We start from the raw sequence: 12,423 nt of genomic DNA, 5'->3' as shown, positions 1-12,423 counted from the left end.
TCCAGAGTCACAATCCAGCACCCAAACCACTGCACCATACTGGCTATCATTGATTAAAATTTCCACATTGTGTATGTACAAGAAGAATGTCCCTTCTTTTCACCTGTGGCGTGTTGGTTGGCCACAGTCTCTCTAGCACACCAGGCTCTTGCTGCTCTTGGTTTCACTCCTCTCTGATGAGCAATCACAGGCCATTCCTTTGCCTCTGTTGCTTTTACCTTCAGGTATGTGCTCTTCCCAAGTCTTATCTCTCTGCAGGGCTTGGGAATTGCTTCTCTACAGTTATATAGGCCAAGGTCTCTCCTAGCCTAGGGGCCTCTGTCCTATTTGCAAAACCAAATGAAGCTGGAGGAAGGTGAGGGGAAATCACCTGACTCAGAAAAGAGGTTAATTGGCAGAGATGCAGCAGTGATCCACTGTGTGATTTGCAACTCTCCCCTCCCATCTCTTACTAATGAAGAAATGCTTTCATGTGTTTACAGAAACAGGATGCACTTCTAAGAAACAACCTGAAGACTGATGGAGATAAAGATCAGGATTTCTGCACCACCTCCAGTAGCTAATTATAGCTTTCAAACAAGTATCTGTTGTTCTTATGTACCTTCAAGTCAACTCTGATTTATGGCAACCCTGTCATCACACCCAGTGAGCTTCTATGCCTGAGCAGGGATTTGAACCCTGGTCTAGAGTCCTAGTCCACCGCAGAATGCTAATGGTACATATTAAGCAGTGTACAACAAATTAAACAAGAAAATTAGAACGATAAAAGCATTGAAATGAGTACAATAATGAAACATTAAACAGATGGGTTAAAACAGTTGTCAGTTTCAACAGAGAAAGGATCTCAGAAATAACTGGGAGCAAAACCATATATATTGATCATCAAGTGGTCTAGGAAAAGCAGCTATTGATTCTGAAAAAAAACAAAAACAGGGTAAAAAAATGTCTCTTTTTAATGTGCCTTTTTCCGGTGATTTACTTGCCCAAGGGGCCCCCCCCCCCCCCCCGAATAGAAAGACTGCTTGCATTTGCTAAACCTTGCCAAGTAGTTAATTATATTTCTGGTTGCTGAGTGCCTTCAGGTCGTTTCTGACTTAGGGTGACCCTAAGGTGAACCTATCATGGGTTTTTCTTGGTAAGATTTGTTCAGAGGAGGTTTGCCATTGTCTTCCTCAGATACCTTACAAATAACAGTAAGGATGTCTGAAAAGAGAGGCTACTCTAACCCACCCATCATTCAATCCCAAAATATATTTTACCTATCTGGGGGCGAGGTTCAATTGTATACCATTGTAGTAGAAAACAAACCTGCCCAAAATTAATTGCTTGGTGCCTTTGTTGTCATGAACAAAGCCATTATCTCCTTAGAGAATACTACAAGCAGCTTTTAAACTGCAATTACAGCTGGGGGGAAAATAGCAGCTTTGGTGATAGTTATCACGACAACACCTCCAAGCTGTAGCTGCTGTGTCCCAAAGTGCAGTTAGGATGTTCTTTTTTTTTTCTTTGCATTGGTGGGGAAACCTGTAAATGACCTCCCCATTGCACTAGTCTTTGGGTGCTGATGGGACAGTTATGATATTGATAGTCACATGGGACCAATGTCCCCTCTTCTCCCCTTGTCCCCACTCTCCCTTGTTCTTCCCAAGCAGGCTGATTCCCTTTATTTCTTTTTCTTTTTCTCTTTTCTTTCTAAACTTAAATTCCAGAAGCAGAGGTCTGGAATTACATTTAAAATTTAAAAATTAAATAGTATAACCCCAAAAGGCATGCTAAGTAGAGTATGGTACAGGAAAGAAGGGTTAAGGAAGAGTCAGGAAGAGAGCACAATGGCAGCAGCGTTCCCAGTTGTGCAATTGTGAAAACATGCAATTATGGCACCTCTGAAACCGGTTATGTTTCCTTTTTTAAAAAGGAAAAATGACACAATTGCTGTGATGTGTGGTGATGTCCCTTGAGACCCATGAGCAGTCTTGCATTCGAAAATAATAACAACACGACAAAAAGACGCTAGGGCAAAGGTGTTTTGTAAACATTACTTTTAAAAATTATGAAATGTGAACATCATGAAGTGGGAGCAGGAAGGTTAAGATGACATTTGGTTTGCTGGTGAGCTTGTCTGCCATTTCTCTTGAAGAGCTGCTTTTGCCCAGGCAGCGTGAACTATTATCATTTGGTTTAGAAACTGTCCTTATGTTCAGGATTTGACAAATGGTGATGTACCATCTTCCCTCCATTTCTCCCTCCCACCCTCATAAGTCTTGTACATCAAGACTGGTTTCTGCAATGCTGAGAGAGAGAGAATTGCAGCACGAAAAAGCATCATGTCTCTTGCTTGGTCTCTTTACTGCTGCCGTCTACTATCAAAGCAATGTCTCTGTTTCCAAACAGACTGATCAACTTCCTTACACACTTTAATGTGTAAAAAAAAAAGCCAAAAGCTACTGCATTCCAGGCAGAAGGAAGTGCCCTGGTTTGGCAGTACCTAAATAATTGGTCAAATTGCTTTCACTTTCGAAAATGAGGGAGGATTTCACCCAAGTCATGTGGCTCTTTTATTTTAAAGAAACGACAGCAGGAAGAGCAACAATGTGGAGGCGTAGTCATGGGCACATGAAGGTAAGCGGAGAAGGAGAAGGGGAGGGTGAGGCAGAGGAAGAGAGAGGGAAAGAAGATAAGAAGTTTGTCTGTTGAAGGAGGCAGTTGTAGGAAGATCTCTGCCTCTATTTTCAGTGTCGTGAGTCCAGCTTTTGTGATCAAGATCAAAATGATCTTTGGTTCCAGGATGATCTGATGGTTCCAGGATATGCTTTCTGTTCTTTACAATAAGAATAACAGCCACTGATTTCTTGCTTCTATGGCTAGCATGATGGATCTAAGGACATGGATTGAGCCTGTTGTTGGTGCGGCTGAGCTTGCCAGCGCTTTCTTTGATACAGGACTACTGCTAGTGGTAAAGAACTACTACAACCAGACCAATTCTTCTTCCTTACCCACTTCAGCCCATGCCAGTGAGACAGCACAGCAGAAAGCCATCTCCAATTTCTTCATTATCTACAGACTGGTGGATGGCCTGACCCCACTAGTGTCAGCTTATGGCCTAGCCAAATTGGGTGATCTGAAGAACAGGAAGATCTCCATCTGCGTGCCTCTGGCTGGCTATTTGCTCTCTCGGATTCTTTTGCTCCTCTTGATCCTCTTGGAGTGGCCCATCGAGGTGATGTATGGAGCTGCTGTCTTGCATGGTCTGACAGGAGGCTACACCACTTACTGGGCTAGTGTCATGGCCCTGGGGTCCCAGGGTTCCTCTGAGAGCAGGAGATCATTACGCCTCATCATTATAGAGCTCATCTATGGCATAGCTGGTTTTTTGGGCAGCATTGCATCTGGTCACCTCTTTGTCAGCTTCCACCTTACTTATCAACATGGCACAGTCTTGGTATCTTCCAGTGTTGCCTTATATGCATTTTGCCTTATCTACAGTCTCTTTGTCCTCAGAGTGCCCAAGCCTGGAAGTCCTCCCCCAGCAGCTTCTTCCTTTGACAAGGACCATCCTGACAGCAAGTTGGCTGATGATGAAGGAGATTCCATATTTCCTGAAACCAAAAGCCCTTCCATGATGGTTCCTTCCAAGCTCATCATTGCCATGCTTTTTATGGGAGCCATCATGTATGACTTAGCTGTCGCAGGAGCCATGGATGTTCTGCCCCTTTTTCTGCTCAAGGAACCTCTGAGCTGGGGGCCAGAATATATTGGCTATGCCAATGCTGCCGGCTACATGATCTTTATCACCAGTTTCCTGGGAGTCTTCATGTTCTCCAAGTTTTTAAAAGACACCACCATGATCATGATGGGGATTGTGTCTTTCTCAGTTGGCATCCTCATCATGGCCTTTGTACGACAGACATACCTGTTTTACGTTGGTGAGTCAAGAGATATTCCACACCTTTTGTCCTGTTTGTGTATAGTATTTATTGACTGAACTATGTTGTGCTTATTGTACTTACTACCTGGGAAAGACACACTGCATTATTTAGCTGAGATTTAATATCACTGAACCTAATAGTTATTGATTCTGAGTAGATTCACAAAGTATTATACTAGTGTTGGTTATGTGCGGCTCCTAATCAGTTTGCCCAGCTTGAAAAATGGGTAGGATCGTGTTCCCTTGGACCATATAATTCAAATTCTGTTCAAGGAAGAAGAAGAAAAAAGCTAAAGTTCTGAGACTTGTGTAAGTTATGCAAATTCATATAATACTACAGTGCATCAGTTATTCTGTTTCTCTTCATTTTGAGGTATTACTAACTCAAAAGCTAGGCCATAGCTCTGGTTGATGACATTTCACCATCACACACTGACAAATGTTTTTCCAATCATGAGAGAGATTAACATGTTTCTCTCTACTGATGACCTCTAGGATCCTCTATGACTTGTTATATTACATAACTTTATGTCTACCTAGCTATGTAGCAAAGGTAGTAAGAAACCCCTTTACTGAATTGTGAATGTGTGTAATGGGCCTGCATCAGCACTGCAGAAATAATCCAGGCTGATACCACTTTAACTGCTACGGCTCAATTATATGAAATTCTGGGAATTGTAATTTTGTGAAACATTTAGCTTTCTCTGTCAGAGAGTTCTGGTGCCACCACAAACTTTATTTCCCAGAATTCCATAGCACTGAGCCATAGCAGTCAAAGTGATGCCAATCTGGATTATTTCTGCAATGCGGATGAGCATTCTTTGTGTTTTCGACTCTTGATACTGTATTTTTTCAATTAGACCCTACCTTTAGGCATAGACACATCTTTTACTGACAACAAAATGTGGGATTACCTTCATTTTTTCTTTACCCAAAGACAGAGAGGAAACAGCAATGGTACATGCAGGACATCAGATGAGTGGTTAAGATTTTCCTGTCCATATCTAATGTCTGATGCTTTTTTTTGGATCTTTTCATCAAGTTTCAACAGGCAAGAAAGTCTATTCTACTATTCTATTAGATGACTTTGGTCCAAAACACATTGCAGAAATAATCCAGTCTGAGATCACTTTAACTGCCCTGGCTCAGTGCTAGGGAATCCTGAAAACTAGTATATTGTGGCACCAGACCTCTTCTGACAGAGAAGGCTAAATGTCTTACAGAATGACATTTACCAGGATTCCCTAGCACTGTGCCACAGCATTTAAAGCACTCTCAAACTGGATTATTTCTGCAGTGTGTTTTGGACCTTTGCGATTGTATTGCCCCTGCTTTAAGAATTCAGCTGATGCCTTCCTGGTTGGTATCCTCACTCATTTCATGAGAAGTGCTGCAGTGACTGCTGCATTTGATGTGTCATCTTCTTTATTAGATATCCATAGGGTTGGATAATGAATGTTGAGCTCAATGTTTGCAAGACACTGCAAGATTGATAAGTATGCCTCAGCTGAAGATCCTTTTGGGCATAGGATGCTTCAGAGAGTTGTTATACCATAGATTATCTGTTTCAGTAGCAGAGGGGAAAGTGGTCTGCCCTACGCTTTTGGGCATTATGCCTTTTTGCTGTGGTAGAAAGGAAGCATGGATGAGTCTTGTCCCTCTTCCTGTTTGCTTTCTAGTTCTTCAAGAGTTCTTTCTGTCTGTCTTTTTCTTGATTGTGTTGGATTTATTCCTTACCATGTTGAAGCTTGCTTTCCTGAAACTGGGTTGTAGTGGGTTACTTCCCTCTAAGGATACGAAGGCTGAAAGATCTGGTTGGCTGGCCCTGTTAATGGAGTAGCAAGAAGGGGTAACTCCAGACTGCCCTCCCTTCCATTGCTGAAAAGGGAACTTCACTGTGTCCATTTCTGGGCACCACAGTTCACAAAAAGATGTTGACAAGCTGGAGCATGTCCAAAGGAGGGCAACAAAAATGGCAAAGGGTCTGGAAACCATGCCTTATGAGGAACAACTTAGGGAGCTGGGGATGTTTAGCTTGGAGAAGAGAAGGTTAAGAGGTGATAAGATAGCCCTGTTTAAATAAAGAGATGCCAAACTGAGGAGGATGTGAAAGGATGTCATATTGAGGAGGGAGCAAGCTTGTTTTCTGCTGCTTCAGAGAACAGGACCCGGAACAATGGATGCAAGCTACAGGAAAAGAGATTCCATCTCAACATTAGGAGGAACTTCCTGACAGTAAGGGCTGTCCAGCAGTGGAATGTGTAATAGAGTCAGGTTGATACCACTTTAAATGCTACAGCTCAATGCTATGGATGCTGGATGGCCATCTGTTGGGGATGCTTTGATTGTGAGTTCCTGAATGGCAGGGTTTGGACTGGATGGCCCTTGTGGTCTCTTCCAACTCTATGATTCTATGCTGGGACACTGACAAGAGTGACAGATGCACATCATGAACTTTACTGGCTCTGGTACATTGCAAAATAACTCTACTAGATACAGATGTTATACAACTGAACAATTCTAATTCCCAGAGACATAGATCTACTTATGAAGAGGTAAGAGCCAAAAAGCATTCTGGGAGATATCCATATTCTGTACCCCAAACTGTATTCAGTATTTGTGTATGATTACAGTACAGACAAATCCCACACGTGCAACAGACTGCAGTGATAAAAGAGACCACCTTCCCCCAACTACGCGCACTTAGGGTGTTTTGAAATTCAACATCCATCATCTCTGATCACAGGCCAGGCTGGCTAGTGATGATGGTACCTCTTGTCTGAAACTTTTGAGCTGCCTCAAGTTATGAAAGGTGGAACGTAATACACCAATTCATACACATTTAAACCTTCAGTCTTTAAAAAAAATACTTTGAACCTTCAAAAAACAACCAAAGATATTACTCTCTATCTCTGTCTACCTTTTGCACCATTTTTCTTATCTTTTTTTTTAAATCGAAATGGACATTTTATTAAACACACCTATGAATCATTGCACACACAATAGCTGCATGGGGGAACAGCAAACACCAGGGTAGAACTTCATAAATGACAAATAGTAGATACAAAGCACACAAAACTACCTAATAAAGCACAGTTGGTTTAGGAATGAGCAAACTCATTAGGCTAAAACTGTTTGGGATTAAGCCATCTGATGTTTGAGGTTGCTTAACAGGAGGGGGAGCATAGAGAAAAGGATTCAGAAGGTTTTCCCTACCTACCCCCTCCCACACACACACACACACCCAAGATTGGGGAAAGCTGCAATGTGCAAGGAAGATGTTTTCTGATAGATCTTAGTTGGGATAAATTAACTTCTCCTTGGTCCCCTTGGACCTTCTTGGGAGAAGCTGGGGAGGACTGTACATCTGGCTGTAATGCAAAGAACAGGAGAACAAGTAAATCCACATACAAAGACATTAGTCCCATGCTAAATGCCATTCTATAACACAAATATGGGGGCTCATATTGCAGATCATTCTCTGTGATACAACACAAGTGAGTGGCAAGCTTGTCCCAATGGTGGAGATGTTTTCTGGCATTGTTGCTGCAGTTTAAAAGTCAGTGGTAAACATTATCGTTGCTTTTCACCTCAGTGGAGAGCTTAGAACAAGGAATGTGGCTTTGATCCAAACCTGTTTCTGATTACAATCACATAGTAAGGGCAAACTATGTGCCTATGCAACCATTCAGTTCTGCAACAACAGAATGCTATTAATACTTTCCTCAGAACTGTTGCTCAGTGTTAGAAGGAGTTTCCTCATTTGCTTAGACCAGCTCAACCTGTCCTGGGAAATCTTTTCCCCTCATCAGTTGGACTGCAACCAAATGCCCTATTATTCCAGGCACTTAAAGCTCTTGGCGTAGAGGCAGAAGTTGTTTACTAGCCAAAAATTAATAGCTGTCAGAGTGTACAGAGGGGTTACCTGATTGAAGAAAAGTTATAATGCAATCCAAAGCGTGTCAGCTCAAAAACAAATCCCACTGTGTTCTGTGGGGCTTACACTGGACTGGAGCATCCATTTAATCCCTTTTAGTAAATTAATCAGTTGACAATTTGTGTGTGGCTACAAGACAATAATTCTCAGTCAGTAATACTTGTGACCTCGTTGACGCATACTACTGAGGATCATAATGCATAATGTTTGAATCAGCTCTGCGTGTACTGAACATGAAGTCTTATTTATGGGGCAGAGACATATCTCTCTTGATGTGACACATCAACCAGGAACTCATTTTCACTCCTCCTCTGACTTACTTGCATAGGAAGAACAAGGCTGGGAAGAACACATTACAGCCATGTAGTGACCTGTAATTAGGTACTTTGTTTAGTAACAAGGATGCAGTGAAGGCATATTTCAAAAGAAACATAGTGAGTAAGAACAATATTTCTTTACTGATATAATGACTAACAGTTTCTAGTTACTTCTAGAAGGTCCTTTATAAGACATTTTAAAAACCTTATTAAAAAAGTGTCCCCCCCCCCAATTGTATGCCATTCTGCTCTAACCTGCAATGCAGAAATAATGCAGTTTGCACCACTTTAATTGCCATGGCTCAAGGCTATGGAATCACTGGACTTGTAGTTTTGTGAACTACTTAGCTTTCTCTGCCAAAGAGCTCTGGAAATTTTCTTTCTCTCAAATAAGGTAACAGTAAATAATAGGAAAGCAACCAGAAGTGCAATAGGCACTCTAACTAGTTTCTGATGTTCCAACAGCAACTGGTTACATTTTACATGTGAAGGAGGCATCCAGATTGTTGAAAAAGACCAGAAGTCCCACTTTTGGTTCTTGTTCTTTCCAATTTTATTTTTGGAGATTCTGTCATGTTTTGTTTATCCCGAAACATCATCTGTCAGCTTCTGGCACAATCAGAGACTTTTTGTACCAGTTTGAGAGAAGTGACAGGAATGAATTATTTTTAAAATTCAACTTTCCAGTCATTGGGGAAGAGGAAGGAGAAATGAAACACTCCTAACCAATGCTTTCAAATGCCTCCTGAGAGCATTTGCCTGTCCCTGGCAAGAAGGAGAGGAGTGTTCTCAACCACTGACACTAATTTGAGTCCATTGAGTACAACTGTTTCTTTCCTTCCTGGAAATGTGCCAGGGAGTGGCAACAGTCAGAGACAACCATTTGATACAGTACCCACATTTTGTTACCCATGTATTCAGAATGTGGAAATGCCCCTTTCATGGCCATGCAGGCTGGAGGATTCTGGCAGTTGCAGTTCAACACACACACACCCCATTCCATGCTCTAAATCTATTATAGTTGGAGATATGGACAGCCATAGAATAACCTGCCCACCCATATTTGTGTGTGTATAGTATATATCCTGCTTTCTTTTTAATGGTTTGTGTTTTTTTTTTAACAAGGTTTAATTCTTTGATAGTTTAATTACACCCAGTATCCCATTGCTGCTGTTGTGTACCTTCAAGTTGTTTCTGATTTATGGCAACCCTCATGGGGTTTGTGACTTGCCCAAGGCTGAATCCTGTTGGGTCATTACAAATACATAATTACAAATGCCTAAGGTACATACTTGCAGTGGATTTATAGCCACAGTCCCTACATAGACCCTAATTTAGAGGATACATAGGGACTGTGAAAGCCCCCCAGTCCTCAGTTACCAGGAAGCAGTCTCTGTAATCAACAGGGATCTGTGTCCCTTTTTATTACAAGCAACTGGTCAATGGTCCCAGTCCATGCTCCCATGTGAACAGTCTTTGCCTATCACACTCAAGACTACTCATGGGAAGAGATGGGACTGTCAACCAGCTACTTCTTGATGAACAAGGGAACAGACCCCCCCCCCCCCCGCAATAGCAGCAGAAGTTTCCCAGTAAATTGGGATTTGGAGGATCAGGATGGGAGTCATTGCACGGCACTCTAACTACAGTGCTTATGTAGTTGTAGCTCCCTAACAGGATTCTGGGTGACATTTTTAACTTTTGCGTGTTGTGAATGTTTAGCTATGCTTGTTTGACCTGCTGTAAGTCAGCTGGAGTCCCAAACTGGAAAAAGGTGGGATATCAACAACAATATATTTATAGTTTTTTTGTGGGTTTTGGGGCTATGTGGCCATGTTCTAGAAGAGTTTATTCCTGACATTTCCCTGGCAAACATCAGGAATAAATTCTTCTAGAACGTGGCCACACAGCCCGAAAAACCCATAACAAAACTATGGATGCTGTCCATGAAAGCCTTCAACTTAACAATGTATTTACATCTACAGTTCTGACATGTGTCCTTTCAGCTTGTACATTACTTCAGCTAAGGCTGGGTGGGGTCCCCTAGATGATCTTAGCCTGCAACTCCCATCAGTTTTACTCAGCATGGGTGAGGGACAATGTGATTTGCAGTTCAACAATATCTGAAAGATCATATTGTCCCCATTCCTGAATGAAGGCCCTGGCAGTTTGGCCTGTTGCTGGATGAAATTTTCCCATCCTCTTATGTTCTGTTTCAGCTCGTGCGGTGATGCTGTTTGCCCTCATTCCTCTGACAACCATCAGATCTTTGTTATCCAAACAAGTAGAAGGATCATCCTATGGTAAGGAGCTTCTTTGAACTTCCTAATATTCTTTAAACGAAAAAAAAAATCAAAATAAGTTCCTTTTGCTCTGTGTGCTATATTAAATATCTAGAACTGAAGAAAAGTTTGGTGGATTGGATCTGGCTCTTCATTCCAATTTGACTTGAAAGAATTGTTCTGGGAAAGTAGGCTTGGATGTGCAACACAAAGCCCACAAGCCACATGCTTCCCATGCATGCTACCGAATTTGACAACATTGTGGTTAAAGAAAACCAACCCTGAACTATGCTGGTCATCAACCATAATAATAAATTTCAAATTTCAACCCTGAACTTTCACACTGAAACAACATGTATTCATGACCCACACACACACACACACACCAGGTTAGTTTGATGGTGCAACCATTCAATTTAGATCCAACTGAAGGTTTGAGGACACTGCTAACAAAAGAAAACTTTCTAAGGGCACCTTGGATCTTATCATCCAGTACACCTTTTTAAAATAAAATAAACATGATCACTTTACAAAAGACAAAACAGGGAGGAGACACACTGGTCACTGTTGGAAAAAAACAACAAGAAGTGAAAGGAATGGTTGTTTAAAGTTGTTTTAATTGCTGTTTTATTTTCCTTCCACTCTTGTTTCTAGGAAAGATGTTTGTTCTCCTGCAGCTCTCTCTTGTGATCACAGGTGCTGTGACTTTAACAGCCTATAATAAAATCTACCAAAATACGCTGGGCTGGTTCAGTGGATTCTGCTTCCTATTGTCATGTGGCATCGGCTGCCTAAGCCTCATCCCCATCAGGTAAAGAAGGCAAAAAGATCAAACTGCAGCTTTCGAAATAGTGTCATTCAAGGAGGAACTACCTCTCCTCCTCAAAAGCTGCCTCCGCACTGAAAAAATAATCTAGTTTTGATGCTATTTTAACTGCCACGGCTCCATGCTATGGAATCCTGGGAATTGTAGTTTGTTGTGGCACCAGAGCTCTCTGACAGAGAAGGCTAAATGTCTCATAAAATTACAGTTCCCGGAATTCCATTGCATTGAGTGATGGCAGTTAAAGTGGTGTCAAACTGGATTATTTCTGTAGTGCAATTACAGCCATCATTGTATCTGTGTGTCGCAGGGAGCGGGCTCTTAAGAACTTTTTAGTTGGTTGTGAACTGTAACCTATTTCATCATCTGCTTTATTCTAATTGTGGTTGTGTGCTTTCAAATCATTTCTGACTTATAACAACCCTGAGGCAAATATATCACAGGGTTTTCTTGGCAAGATTTGTTCAAGGATGGTTTGCCTTTACCCTCCTCTGAGGCTGAGAAAGCGTGACTTTCCCAAAGTCACCCAGTGGGCTTCCATGACCGAGTGGAGATTCAAACCCTGGTCTCCAAAGTCCTAATCCAGGGCACAGTGCCCCCCCCCCCCGCCTTTTTACATCAGACTGGCTATCTTCTGGAACCTTTCTTTTTATTATTTTATTCTAGTACTTTTCTATTTATCATCACTATCATCCTCATCATCCCACCTTTTCTCATGACTACATCTCTGCCTTGCACCTGAGTATACCCCCTTACTTCCATGTAGTCCCTCTAAAATCCCTGAGTGGATCCCCTCCCTTACTCCCAAGTAGACCACTGCCCTTATTTAATCTATATCCATATATATAGGTAGATCTATCTAGATATCAAGATATATGTTTTGTTTGTTTGTTTTTAATCTGGAAAGTGGGAGCTATGGATTTTCCGTGTGGATAAATAGATGGATGGTTGGATATGTTTACTGATATATATGGATGTTTGATTTTGTATGTTTTTAATCTATATGGATTTCAATATTTTATAAGCCATACTGAGTCCTATTATTGGGGACAAGGCAGGATATAAATGAATAAAAATGAATAAAATTGATGATGATGATGATGATGATGATGATGATGATGATGATGATGATGATGATG

The 12,423-nt window shown here is 41.5% G+C and overlaps 1 protein-coding gene across 1 annotated transcript in view; it reads left to right on the top strand.

Annotated features, from left to right (window-relative positions):
- The first annotated feature begins 2,629 nt into the window (after positions 1 to 2,629).
- Positions 2,630 to 12,423, top strand: part of SLC46A2 (solute carrier family 46 member 2) — an 11,606-nt gene continuing 1,812 nt past the window's right edge. Inside the window, exons 1-3 of the mRNA XM_042455252.1 lie at positions 2,630 to 3,923; positions 10,399 to 10,482; positions 11,116 to 11,272. Of these exons, the coding sequence (XP_042311186.1) occupies positions 2,858 to 3,923; positions 10,399 to 10,482; positions 11,116 to 11,272 (1,307 nt within the window). The 5' untranslated portion in view covers positions 2,630 to 2,857. The remainder of the gene's footprint in view (positions 3,924 to 10,398; positions 10,483 to 11,115; positions 11,273 to 12,423) is intronic.

Source organism: Sceloporus undulatus, chromosome 2 (assembly GCF_019175285.1).
Source record: "Sceloporus undulatus isolate JIND9_A2432 ecotype Alabama chromosome 2, SceUnd_v1.1, whole genome shotgun sequence".
Taxonomy (NCBI): Eukaryota; Metazoa; Chordata; class Lepidosauria; order Squamata; family Phrynosomatidae; genus Sceloporus; species Sceloporus undulatus.
Note: the sequence above shows the minus strand (reverse complement) of the source record. Positions and strands in the feature narration are given on the sequence as shown.